Raw genomic sequence first — 13,327 nt, forward strand, 5'->3', positions numbered from 1 at the left:
CAGTTTGTGGTGCATCTAGTCACTAAGGTGTATCTAAGGGCTAATTAGAATGCAGCGTGACTGTGCTAATGCTAAAAACATAAAGTGGAATATAAATGCCATCTGTATGTTTTGTTTTAACTGATGAGGGAAAAATTGAGAAACAAAGAAAATGTAAAAATTAAATACATAAATGTAACAGGGCAGAGGGTGGGGGCAAAACCTATGACCCTGTGCACCACAACCACAGTGCAAAAGAGCTGGGCACATCTATTTGTTGTTTTAGAGCTTTTAACCTCATCTCATTAACAGGGGGCAGGACAGAATCTGTAATGGCAATGTGTCAAACAACACTGCCCGCTACATATAGGGTTCCAGTCTGCCTTTCAAGTAAACAGTCACGTGCAACACCTGGCCAATTAGGGCTGAATAAAAACTTATTGTAGCCAATTATGTCACCTAGGAGTGAGTTCCAATCCAGGAAAAAGTACTTCTATAAAATACACCACAGGTCCTTATTCAATTGGTGGAGTCACGGTATTCTCTCAATAAAAAAAAAAAAACAACCCAAGACAAGAACTGTGATAAAACAGGTGAAATCCAGACTTTATTTCAGGGTAAAGCAGAACACTCAAAAGAGATTAACTTTGTGAACACAGCATACTACTGAAATACCTAATATACTTAAAATAATCCACACTTAAATATGAATAAAACCCCAAATGCAGACATACAATGATAACAATGAAAATCCACACTTAATTCTTTATTTTGTTTCCAGTTTATTGTATTAATTAAAGTGAACATGTGAAACTGGCAGGGCTTCAGTACCTGCCAATCCCTCTAGGGCAAATACATGCCAAGATAATGCCTGCTAACTACATAACATTAAAAAACAATCCTTTATTTTAAAAAGAGTTATACTTAGACTACAGCTATGTTTTAATATGCATCCCAGGCCTGGGTAAAAAGATTTAAACAAAGCACAAAGCAAAAACAAAGGTTTACAACAAGCTCACAAAGGGGGAGAAGCCTACCCACATATGAAAAAAAAGACAGAGAGAGAGAGAGAGAGGAAGTGCAGATGACAGCAGCAGCGAACTTCAACACATCTACAGGAAACACACAAGCAGGTCTACCGCCCCTACAGTGAATGGAGCTTTTTAACACAGACACAGCTCAGCTTCAGCCTATCCTTGCTGCTGCTCTCTCTCAACCTGATTGCAATCATTAAATAGGGGAGAAATAACAAGCAAATTAACTCCATGAATGATGATTAACAAGGACAGGCATGCACTTTCAATAAAGTAAAATGAACACAGCAGTACAACCTGAGAATTAAATAAAAAGCAAACCAATACAGCAATTAACAAAACAGTGCACCTGGTTAAAATCAGGGGAGCTAATTATAGAGGCAAACCCCTGTAGACATTGATTACCCCCGTCAATTACATTGGACTTGATTTCAGACGCATGCAAATAGAGCGCGTGACATAGTGACATTCTAACAACCCACTATAGACTATACTTAACAAATAAAAGCAGTATCTGCTTGTTACACCTGAATGGGGAAGGGTTGTGTTGCATTGATTGGGACTGGCATTAATGCAGGATACAGCTTTGTTGCGTGAAAGGACAGCGAAGCCATCAATCTCAGCGCATGGAAGGAAAGGGATCATAAAAACTGAATGCACACTGCGCCTTCACTTTTTTCATGAAAGTTAATGTTGCTAACCCTGGACAGACTGACAGCGGAGGAGGAATTCTTGGCATACTGTTGCTAACGACGCAAAAAGCTGTATCTAGGAAATCCCCTATACCTCCAACCCTTCCTGTTATTAACTTTCTGGAACACACTGGGCTCGCCTTGATGCAGAGGAAACCCTTTAAAAAGCCAGCGCCTACTGTTATAAAGATGGCTGTGTGTGGGCATGGGTGGTGACGTCAGCATCCAGGAATCAGTACACACCAGATTGAAGGTACGGGGAAACCGGCCGCAGCCCTATATTTGTTTAAATAATAAAAACAAACAAACAGTTTAAACTAAACACTGAATGCACAAAAGAAAAGGACACATTTGCCAAGACGCAACAGACACAAGCAATTGGTCTTTCTTAAATATTACAAGTGCCTCTTGGGATCTCTCCTTGATAGCATTCGCTCTCGCTCTCTTAACGCTTCATATATTCTTCATTAATGAGCCTGGAGTGTGTCTTTTATATTCTGTGGCTGGAGCTTTAATTAACCATTAATACAATGATTACCTTAAGGCTCCAGCCACATTCCCACAGGATTTCTTGGGACGGAGATTTAACCGTGTCCACGCCAACTATATTTTATGAAACTGGCCTTTTCTCCGGTCTCAAATAATCCATCCGCTCGCACATAAATACATATAATAACAATAATACTACGACAATAATAATAATACAAATAACAACAATGATAAAAATACAACACACATTATAATAACACAAAAATAATAAAATGTGCGGGCACCTTGCCACCCTTGCTCATTATGATAAGAGGCTGTCGGATGCCGAGCAAGGGTCAGCTTTGAGCCGGCAGACATTCACAATAAAGGCAGTGCTGACCTGAGAAAGCCGAGCCCCATTGTGTGTCCGCTGGTTGATCCCCACTCCACCCCGGGGAAAGCATGCTGCTGGAAAAGCTTGCAGCAGCACTCAGACCCCTGTCGTAGTCACACAATTGAGTGCCTTTCACTTTTAGGGACTGCAGGAGAAAGTGCTGGGATGACGATGCTCCTGTAATGACGATGCTCCCCCTTTATTTGATTAGGAATGGCAGTAATGACGATACTCATTACACAATTTTAACATTACAAAATTGTGAGAAAAATTGGAAAATATTTAAATGTTAAAAATAAAAAAAAAAGTCCCGGTTTTCAGCCACTTCTTGCATGACAATACCTATAGTCTGCTATCCTAACCTTGCAATGACTCTCATTTGCATATTTTCTGTTTAAACTCCACTGCATATTTAATATTTCATTTTCCCTGCATGTGTTTTCATGCTTACCATCTTTGTGGGGACCAGTTGGTTTGCACAGCGTAGGATCTATACACACGCACACACATACTTGTTGACTCACCAGTGCCCCTTTGCTTGGCATCGATGTTAATGAAGAAATGAGTGTTGTCCTCAGTGTCGATGGACGTATCTGGACCCCCTTCTCGGCTCTCACACTCATTGTCTGGGTCACCCTCCCGTAATGCTGTAAAGAAACGCAGTAAACACACAGTGATGAGAGACTCATGCAGAATTAGAAGGTAAGACTAGAAGAAACTAACAGCTGGTTTCATATCCCCCAGTTAGCACTATTTTTGGACTACCCATTTCTAACTTACATATAATTAAACAAAGCAGTGGTTCTGGCAGACAGCTCTCTTTAACCTTAGATCAAATCATGTAAACATCAAGCACATTTTAGGCACTTCCAATCCCAGATCAAATCATCAGTCAAATGGCTAGTATCTTATTTGTCCTTCGATAAACAATACGTCCAATCTTCAATCCATTATGTCCCAGCTGTGCTCCAGAGTTTGCCTCCTCTTCCCCAGCCTCCATCTGATTTTTGGCTTTGTCTAATGGGGGACAGCAGCTATCCTGCCCAGGGCTTCCCAGCGGTGAGGCTGTCCACTTATGTGCAAGCTAATTTATGGGCAGGGGTACCTCGAAAGGCAAGTCCCAAGACCAAAGAGTGTACAGTCAAATATTTATAGTGTAGTTGTGTTATCTAATCTGTTTTAATAAATAATCTAGTGCAAGAGATTCCTGACTGAACAGTAGGTACTGTAATCCAGCAGTGCTAAATAGGGTCTGTGAAACCAACCAGAAGTCAAGATTAGTGCTAGAGGATCTACGAAACCAGCTAAAAATCAAGATTAGCGCAAAAGATGGTCTGTGAAACCAACCATAAATCAAGATTAGTGCTAGTGTCTGTGAAACCAACCATAAATCAAGATTAGTGCTAAAGGGTCTATGAAACCAGCCAGAAATCAAGATTAGTGCTACAGAGTGTCTGTGAAACCAGCCAAAAATCAAGATTAGTGCTAGAGAGAGTCTATGAAACCAACCAAAAATAAAGATTAGTGCTAAAGAGGGTCTGTGAAATCAGCCAAAAAATAAGATTAGTGCTTGAGGGTTCGTGAAACCAGCCAGAAGTCAAGTAGACAAATGTTTCAGCTAGTGCTTTCTTCTTCTGGGAACACTTTCAAAGACTTTATTGTAAACTGAAGAAAGTGCTAGCAGAAGCCTTTGTCTGCTTGACTCCAATTCTTCTAGTTTTATCTTAACACACAGTAACCTGCAGAGAAATGATTTTTATTCACACATAAAGGTTTTGAGAACAACTGTCATTGTCATTGTCATGGGTTGTCTTTTAGCACTGCAGATCTTGACAAATATGTAAACTGCCAAAAAAATTCAAGATTATCAACTGTCAAATATGTCAATACATGACGTCTATTACCACCATGATTCTAAGCATTTATCTGCTGTAACGCTAAACATCTTCTACTTTTTGTACAGTGCAAAATTGTCAAATTATTTTTCATTACTGGGCATTGAATGAGGTGATTCACATTATGTTTTCTTTTTAAAGGGAATATTTCTTATTCAAAATATAAATATACAGAAGAATCTTAAAACCCTAGGACTCTTGTGCCTTGTTAAAGCCTGAAGTTATAGTGACTTAAATACTGTTTAAAATTATTCAAAGTTTACTTACCAATCTCTTGGAAAAGGTATCCATTATTGGACATACCTGAAGGAGGAGCTTCTAAAACAAATTAAAAAACAAACAAACAAAAAAAACAACACGAAAAGAAATTAGACAAAAGTCTGATCACACAATTGTTCGTCAGCGTCTGCTTTATGAACTTGTCAGATGGAGGGTGCACTGCTCTCTGCATGACGGGCACACACATTCAGTTTATAGAACAATGAAAAGACATAAAATAAATAATTGCTTGCACTAATGGACAAAAGTTGTTTACTGTGGGATTTCACTCAATGCCCTCACACCCTGTTCCAAAACCAAGAGCTACAGTGCTGTGAAAAAGTATTTGCCCCCTATCTGATTTTCTACATTTTTCATTTACATTTTTGAATTTGGTCGATCTTTTTGTGGGTTGTAGTAGTATATAGTCTAGGGGGTATAGGGAGTCTGAGAGAAAAAATGGCACCAAAGTTTGGTGTTTCTTTTATTTGTTTGGTGTGCAAGGTAATCAAACTTGCAATCTTCAGGTGTGAAAAAGTTATTGCCCCCCTAGTTAACTCAATCCAATTAAAGGGATAATTAGGGTCAGCTTTTTGAATACTTTGGTTAACAATCAAGCCTGATTTGGGACAGCCCCAATATAAATCTGATTAACTTTGTTCCTTACATTCAGAGTGAAGTTGTCAGCCAACAAGTTCTAGAGGCACATGATGTCACGATCAAAAGAAATTCCTGAAGACCACTGGAAAAAAGTTGTTGATGCCTATCAGTCTGGAAAGGGTTACAAAGCCATTTTTAAGGCTCTGGGGCTCCACCAATCCACAGTCAGAGCCATATCATCCAAATGGAGAATGTTTGGAACAGTAGTGCATCTTCCCAGGAGTGGCCGTCCTGCCAAAATCTCTCCAAGAGCAAGGCATAAAATCGTCCAGGAAGTCACAAAGAACCCTAGAACAAACTCCAGAGATCTGCAGGCCTCTCTCGCCTCGGCTAAGGTCAGTGTTCATGACTCCACCATCAGAAAGACACTGGGCAAAAATGGGATTCATGGCAGAGTAGCAAGGCAGAAACCACTGCTCACTAAGAACATAAATGCTCGTCTCAAGTTTGCCAAAAAGCACCTGGATGATCCTCAAGAGTTCTGGAACAATGTTCTATGGACAGGTGAGACAGAAGTCGAACTTTTTGGCCAACATGGGCCCCGTTATGTCTGGCAAAAACCAAACACTGCATTCCACAATAAGATACCAATGGTCAAGCATGGTGGTGGTAGTGTCATGATTTGGGGATGCTTTGCTGCATCAGGACCTGGACTACTTGCCATCATTGAAGGAACCATGAATTCTGCTCTGTATCAGAGAATTCTACAGGAGAATGTCAGGCCATCCGTCCATGAGCTGAAGCTGAAGCTGAAGTGCAGCTGGGTCATGCAACAAGACAGTGATTCGAAACACACAAGCAAGTCTACATCAGAATGGTTGAACAAGAAATTTAAAGTTTTGGAAAGGCCTGGTCAAAGTCCAGGCCTAAACCCCATTGAGATCTAGTACTATATGTACTAGATGTTGTGTCAAGACCTGAAACGAGCAGTTTATGCTCGAACACCCCCTCTTTACTATACGATTAGTCACACAACACCCCCTCTTTACTATATGATTAGTCACACAACACCCCCTCTTTACTATATGATTAGTCACACAACACCCCCTCTTTACGATTAGTCACACAACACCCCCTCTTTACTATATGATTAGTCACACAACACCTCCTCTTTACTATATGATTATTCACACAACACCCCCTCTTTACTGTATGATTAGTCACACAACACCCCCTCTTTACTGTATGATTAGTCACACAACACCCCCTCTTTACTGTATGATTAGTCACACAAGACCCCCCTCTGTACTATACTCACACTTTAATTCCTTAATTAGGTGTTTATTACAGAATGAAGAGACACGTCCTGGGGATGGTCTTATCAATGGGGTCATTTTGGAACAAATTGTTAATGATAAGTCTTAGGATCCCTTAATGAAATGTCATTAGTAAATTAAATTAAGTACAGTAAATTAAGTGCAGATAGACTCAGGACAGATGGAAGGAGACACTTCTTCACACATGTGATGATGAGAGGATGGAATGGGTCATCTAGTCATGTTGTTGATCCTTTAGGGCCTATCTTGACAAAGTTCTGAGATCAATCAGATGCTGCGAGGAACCCGGACAGCTTAAATAGGTCGAATGGCCTCCTCTCACTTGTAAATGTTCTTATGTTCTTACGGTCAGGACTGTTCTCTCTGTGACTGGATTTTCTGAGATAGTAATGTTTATTAGATTGTTCTGGCCATCATTTAGCAGCCTTTCATTCCAGCTAGCTCTACAATACTTCAAAGAAATTGTCTCATTCCAGGTTACCTCAATGCATGCATCTCACTGTACACAAGATGACACACAATATCATAAGAACATAAGAACATAAGAAAGTTTACAAACGAGAGGAGGCCATTCGGCCCATCTTGCTCGTTTGGTTGTTAGTAGCTTATTGATCCCAAAATCTCATCAAGCAGCTTCTTGAAGGATCCCAGGGTGTCAGCTTCAACAACATTACTGGGGAGTTGATTCCAGACCCTCATGATTCTCTGTGTAAAAAGTGGCTCCTATTTTCTGTTCTGAATTCCCTTGTCTAATCTCCATTTGTGACCCCTGGTCCTTGTTTCTTTTTTCAGGCTGAAAAAGTTCCTTGGGTCAACACTGTCAATACCTTTTAGAATTTTGAATGCTTGAATTATGTCACCACGTAGTCTTCTTTGTTCAAGACTGAACAGATTCAATTCTTTTAGCCTGTCTGCATATGACATGCCTTTTAAACCCGGAATAATTCTGGTCGCTCTTCTTTGCACTCTTTCTAGAGCAGCAATATCTTTTTTATAGCGAGGTGACCAGAACTGAACACAATATTCAAGATGAGGTCTTACTAGTGCATTGTACAGTTTTAACATTACTTCCTTGATTTAAATTCAACACTTTTCACAATGTATCCGAGCATCTTGTTAGCCTTTTTTATAGCTTCCCCACATTGTCTAGATGAAGACATTTCTGAGTCAACAAAAACTCACAGGTCTTTTTCATAGATTCCTTCTCCAATTTCAGTATCTCTCATATAATATTTATAATGTACATTTTTATTTCCTACGTGCAGTACCTTACACTTTTCTCTATTAAATGTCATTTGCCATGTGTCTGCCCAGTTCTGAATCTTGTCTAGATCATTTTGAATGACCTTTGCTGCTACAACAGTGTTTGCCACTCCTCCTACTTTTGTGTCGTCTGCAAATTTAACAAGTTTGCTTACTATACCAGAATCTAAATCATTAATGTAGATTAGGAATAGCAGAGGACCTAATACTGATCCCTGTGGTACTCCATCGTTTACCACACTCCATTCTGAGGTTTTTCCTCTAATCGGTACTTTCTGTTTTCTACATGTTAACCACTCCCTAATCCATGTACATGTGTTTCCTTGAATCCCTACTGCGTTCAGTTTGAGAATTAATCTTTTGTGCGGGACTTTGTCAAAAGCTTTCTGGAAATCTAAATAAACCATGTCATATGCTTTGCAATTATCCATTATCAATGTTGCATCCTCAAAAAAATCAAGCAAGTTAGTTAGACACGATCTCCCTTTCCTAAAACCATGCTGACTGTCTCCCAGGATCCTGTTACCATATAGGTCATTTTCATATAGGTGCAGTCAGTTTAAATATTTTAGCACTAGCCTGGGGTTCAAGGGGTGTATTGAATGGCATATCTAGCCACATTGATGTTTCTCCTCGGCCACCCCACATGACTAACCTGAAGCTACTCTGGTGATCGAAAGAGTTCAACACCCAGTCACCTCCACTACTTGGCTGTTGTTGACGTTCGATCAAGAGCATGGGGCCCATACAACCTCTTTTATCTGGGTACTCCAAGTTTCTGGTAACACATATAGATTTATACATCCTCCCCAGCCTGGCTGCTAGTAGGAGATTAAAAGCAGGACATCTACTCAGAACAATATGTCTGTTGTCTCTTATACTGCAGCCTTGAAACATTAGCATTTAGCTTTTATAAATGAGCCGTTTTAATGCTGCAGCACTCCGTTCCAGAGTTCTATCTACTGTTCGTTAACTAGAGCGCCACTTGGGGCTGTAGGGCATTTTAGAAGCTTTAGTAGAAGTCTGAAAAACAATTAAATCTAAGGGTTTTGTTTCATCAATACATGCTGTAGTGCTCCAGTTAACCTTAATCCATGATTAACATAATATCATGTAACTTTTAGCAGGACATTTGCTGTAGAATGTTAAGTACCCATAGTCCAATTGTAAAAATAGATAGCATATTTATGTTATGGTGTAACTAATCCAGTTTGAACAAAATAAAGCTTCATTACTTTTTAGGCCAGCATCTTTATTACAGTAATTGTTACAGATGAGTTTGGATCCGCTCAGAGTTGATCGCTATTATTCTGAAAATTTGATTGCAATTATCCATTATCGATGTTGCATCCTCAAAAAAATCAAGCAGTTAGACACGATCTCCCTTTCCTAAAACCATGCTGACTGGGGTTTTGAAATCCAATTTGGTAAACTATGAATTGGAGTAAATGAATGTGTAGAGAGCAGGTTATGTTTATATAATCAACCTCTAATTTATTACTTAGGTTGGCTGTTTTGTCTTTTGATAAAATAAATGTTTGGTTAATTGACTTCTTTCCCAAACTGTACAGGCTTAGATTTCCTGCTGATAAGTTTGTAATAAACTCTTTAAATATTGAATCTTTCAGATTTTGGTTGAGTGCTTGTTCAAATAGTTTCTTGTTAAAATACATTTGAGATTGACTCAAGTGTCATGAGGAGGCATCTGACAGTTTGGACGAGAAGATCCTTAACCACTCTCAATTTGTTTGGTTCTTGTTTAGTAAAATGTGAATGAAAAACAGGAGTTAATTAAAGACTGTGTAACAGGGGAGATATGTTCTGTACACAACAGTAACGAATAAAAATGATCACGTGTAACAGGGGAGATCTGTGCTGACTGTTTGGCGCATGCATGGTTCTGCAGGAAGGGGGCAGCAGCCTCGTATATCTGGCAGTGACACAGAGAGGTGGGGAAGAGGGTGTGTTGGCTTTCCCTCTCTCTGAGTGGCTGAGAGTTGGGCCTTGGGGGGTTGCTGACCCTGTAGGCCACTGCATGGCACACCTCAAACCAGGTTTCAAGACTGTTCCTTAAAAAGTGGCTTTGTGTTCCCACAGCTGGCACTGCACAGTGGAGTCCTGTATCGGCTATTAACCCAACCTACAACACTCTGGCCCTAGTGGATGCAGGAAATCCATATGACGGACTGAAAACCCCTCACTAGTAAACAGTGTTTGTTCTTGTGATTTTATGTTGTGTGTGTTGATATATAATATATATATATATATATATATATATTATATATATATATATATATATATATATATATATATATATATATGAGCATCTTGTTGGCCTTTTTTTATAGTTTCCCCACATAGTCTAGATGAAGACATTTCTGAGTCAATATAAACTCTATGGTCTTTCATAGATTCCTTCTTCAATTTCATTATCTCCCATATGATATTTATAATGACAATTTTGAATGCTTGCATGCAGTACCTTACACTGTTCTCTATTAAATGTCATTTGCCATGCGTCTGCCCAGTTGTAAATGCTGTCTAGATCATTTTGAATAATCTTTGATGTTGCAACAGTGTTTACCACTCCTCCTATTTTTGTGTTGTCTGCAAATTTAACAAGTTTTCATACAATACCAGAATCAAAGTCATTAATGTAGATTAGGAATAGCAGAGGACCTAATACTGATCCCTTTGGTACACCACTGGTTACTTCACTCCATTTGAGGTTTCTTCTCTAATCAGTACTTTCTGATTTCTACATGTTAACCACTCCCTAATCCATTTGCATGCATTTCCTTGAATACCTACTGCGTTCAGTTTCAGAATTAATCTTTTATGCGGGACTTTGTCAAAAGCTTTCTGGAAATCTAAATAAACCAGGTCTTATGCTTTGTAATTATCCATTGTCGATGTTGCATCCTCAAAAAAATCAAGCAGGTTAGTTAGACACAATCTCCCTTTCCTAAAATCATGCTGACTATCTCCCATATCGGTAGATTCAATAGTGTTGTAAAATGTGTGTGTTTACTGAACCCAGGAAAGGGTCAACTTTAAGCCTTAGAAAGTTATTAGGCTGTTCATTTCCATGTGTGGAATGTCTGTTGGGAGTGATGCTGATTGGTCAGCTCCCAGCTGATATTCTAATTGATTTGACTTCAATCTGAGGTAGTTCAGAGAAACAAGGGGGATGAATCTCAATCGCTGAGAGAAGGGACAGTAGCCAGAAGCAGGAGGCTGCCTAGCACCCAGTGCTGATACAAGCCTTGTTTACCTTTGTATGCAGAAACCAGCCACAATAATGTAAGCATATATCTTAAAATAAAACTAATGGCAATCACAACTCGTGAGGCCAAAAATGACTGATTGTGGACTGGGCTAATTTCCTTGGTGAAGATGGATGCAATTTACACCACTATAAATACACTGTGATAGGGTTACATTTTTAAAAGTTCCTGATTTTTATTTCTCTCTCTCTAAAGGCCAGCTGATCATCAGCTATCAAAAAGCATACATCTAATTTACCAAAATATGAAACATAAACCAATATATAACTCAATATAAAAGGATTCCTATATAGAGTTTCGACAATCAAAATCAAAAACAGACATTCAATTTTTTTTTTTTTTTTTTTTTTAAATGTGCTTGCAGCAGCTCTCCGGAAATAATATGCTTATCAATTCGTTTAAGTTTAGCAGCACACATTTAAAAATTGATGAGTCTTAAGGTTGTTCCACGCTCCTCCTTTTCCTTCCTGTTAAAACCACCTTGAAGAATAATCGTATTAAAGTAACACTACAGTAAAACCAGGCTTTGTAGTTCAGCTGTACATTTTGCTGTAATACGTTTGAGAAACATAGAAGTGAGAAGCAGGGTGTTGAAGTGAATTCAACAGTGCCAGAGCATTTCTAAAAGTGGGGGGTGGCCAACATCATTTTAAACTACCAAGTTCATTTAAAAAAAATTCTTGGGGACCATGCTAACTTTCCCCCCTTACTTCCCTCCACCCAAGAAAACACCCAGAACCAGTCAGATATATTTTTTCCCTTTTTATTTCTTACTAAACAATCTGGAACAATCAATTCAACCCCAGAGAAAAGAGAATGCACATAGTTTATTCCAACCACTGCAGCCATTTGGTTTGGGGGTGAGTCCCCCAAAGAGCTGTAGGCCATATTGCATGCAAAGCTTACATTGAGCATCTTGTGCTGCATAACATCTTTGCTATGGTGCTAAAGATAAATTGGCAAATTAAACGGATGTTAACATTAACGTAAAGAAAATAAACGTCTGTGCAATATCAATATTGATTATTATAGACTTCAAAACCCAACATCTCTAAGCATGTAATAATTGAATAAACCACTGTCTTTAATAAGCCAGTATGGAAGGTATGTTTGTGCCTCTCTGCTGTCTTCCTCTGGTTAGGGTGATCAATAGCATGATGGCTCTAGCGGATCTGTCATGACTCACGTTATGCAAAGCAGTAAACCTCAGAACAGCTTTTATTTACCAGATTTAAAAACCACATTGACACAGAAGAGATAAGCACATCTGCTTCATATTAATGAGCAGTTGGGCTTTGTTCTAGGTTGGTGGAAATTATGCTACTGTAGATGAAACAAAACAAGACTGCGTGAACTAAAGTCTCAATTTTTGTTCAATGGAAATCATTTAGCAGCTAGGCAAGTGATACATCTGGTCTACCGCCACCACCCCTTCTGAACAGGAGGCGTATGTCAAAAGCTAAGCGTGTGCTGTGCTCAGGTTAATCACGAGATCTCCTGGCACACTTGTAAAATGCTGTACTATGATACAGCTGTAATCCTGTGCAATGTAATAGTCTTACCGGAAGGCTCAAAGTGAAGAACAGTAATGGATTCCATGGTGCTGGTGTGAGGATCCCCCAGTCAACCCATCATCATCATCATCATCATCATTCCTAAACTCCTCAGTCAGAGCAACATTGCCATCACTTCCATCACTACCTGAGTCACTGTAGGATCTCTCTCAGTGCCAAAATGAAACTGCCCGCCTTTGTTACTCAATGCAAAGTGTGCAAGGCTAGGAGGCAGGCAGGCAGGCAAGGAGGGGCAGAGGAGACTCTCTTCTGGGTCCCAGTGCCTGCACTGCTTCAGGCTGATTCAGGAAGGGGGGTATCTGGGTAAGAAGCAGCTAGGCAAGTCTGCTCTCAATGATTGACACTGTTGTTTACCCACTTATAGAATCTCTGTTATTGTTTATTATACAGAATATGTAACTGACTCTACTTCCTTGAGAGAATGCAGGGACCATTAATAAGGTTCTGTTCTAAATTTGGGAAGTGCTATGATATGAATAAGGATTATTTAGAGATGTGGGGAAAATCTGAAAGTTTTATAATTATTTATAACAGTTATACAGCCTT

General features: G+C 39.3%; 1 protein-coding gene across 3 annotated transcripts in view; it reads right to left on the reverse strand.

Annotated features, from left to right (window-relative positions):
* Nucleotides 1-12,954, reverse strand: part of LOC121309835 (sodium bicarbonate transporter-like protein 11) — a 32,374-nt gene extending 19,420 nt beyond the window's left edge. For 2 of the 3 annotated variants that reach the window (XM_041243802.1, XM_041243359.1), the window contains exons 1-3: nucleotides 12,770-12,954; nucleotides 4,730-4,780; nucleotides 3,092-3,214 (exon numbers count right to left, since the gene is read on the reverse strand). In XM_041243802.1, coding sequence (XP_041099736.1) covers nucleotides 3,092-3,214; nucleotides 4,730-4,780; nucleotides 12,770-12,806 — 211 coding nt within the window. In that variant the 5' untranslated portion in view covers nucleotides 12,807-12,954. The remainder of the gene's footprint in view (nucleotides 1-3,091; nucleotides 3,215-4,729; nucleotides 4,781-12,769) is intronic. The other variant, XM_041243999.1, reaches the window with a different exon arrangement.
* Between the last annotated feature and the right edge of the window lie 373 nt (nucleotides 12,955-13,327).

This window comes from Polyodon spathula, chromosome 1, assembly GCF_017654505.1.
Source record: "Polyodon spathula isolate WHYD16114869_AA chromosome 1, ASM1765450v1, whole genome shotgun sequence".
NCBI classification, from domain to species: Eukaryota; Metazoa; Chordata; class Actinopteri; order Acipenseriformes; family Polyodontidae; genus Polyodon; species Polyodon spathula.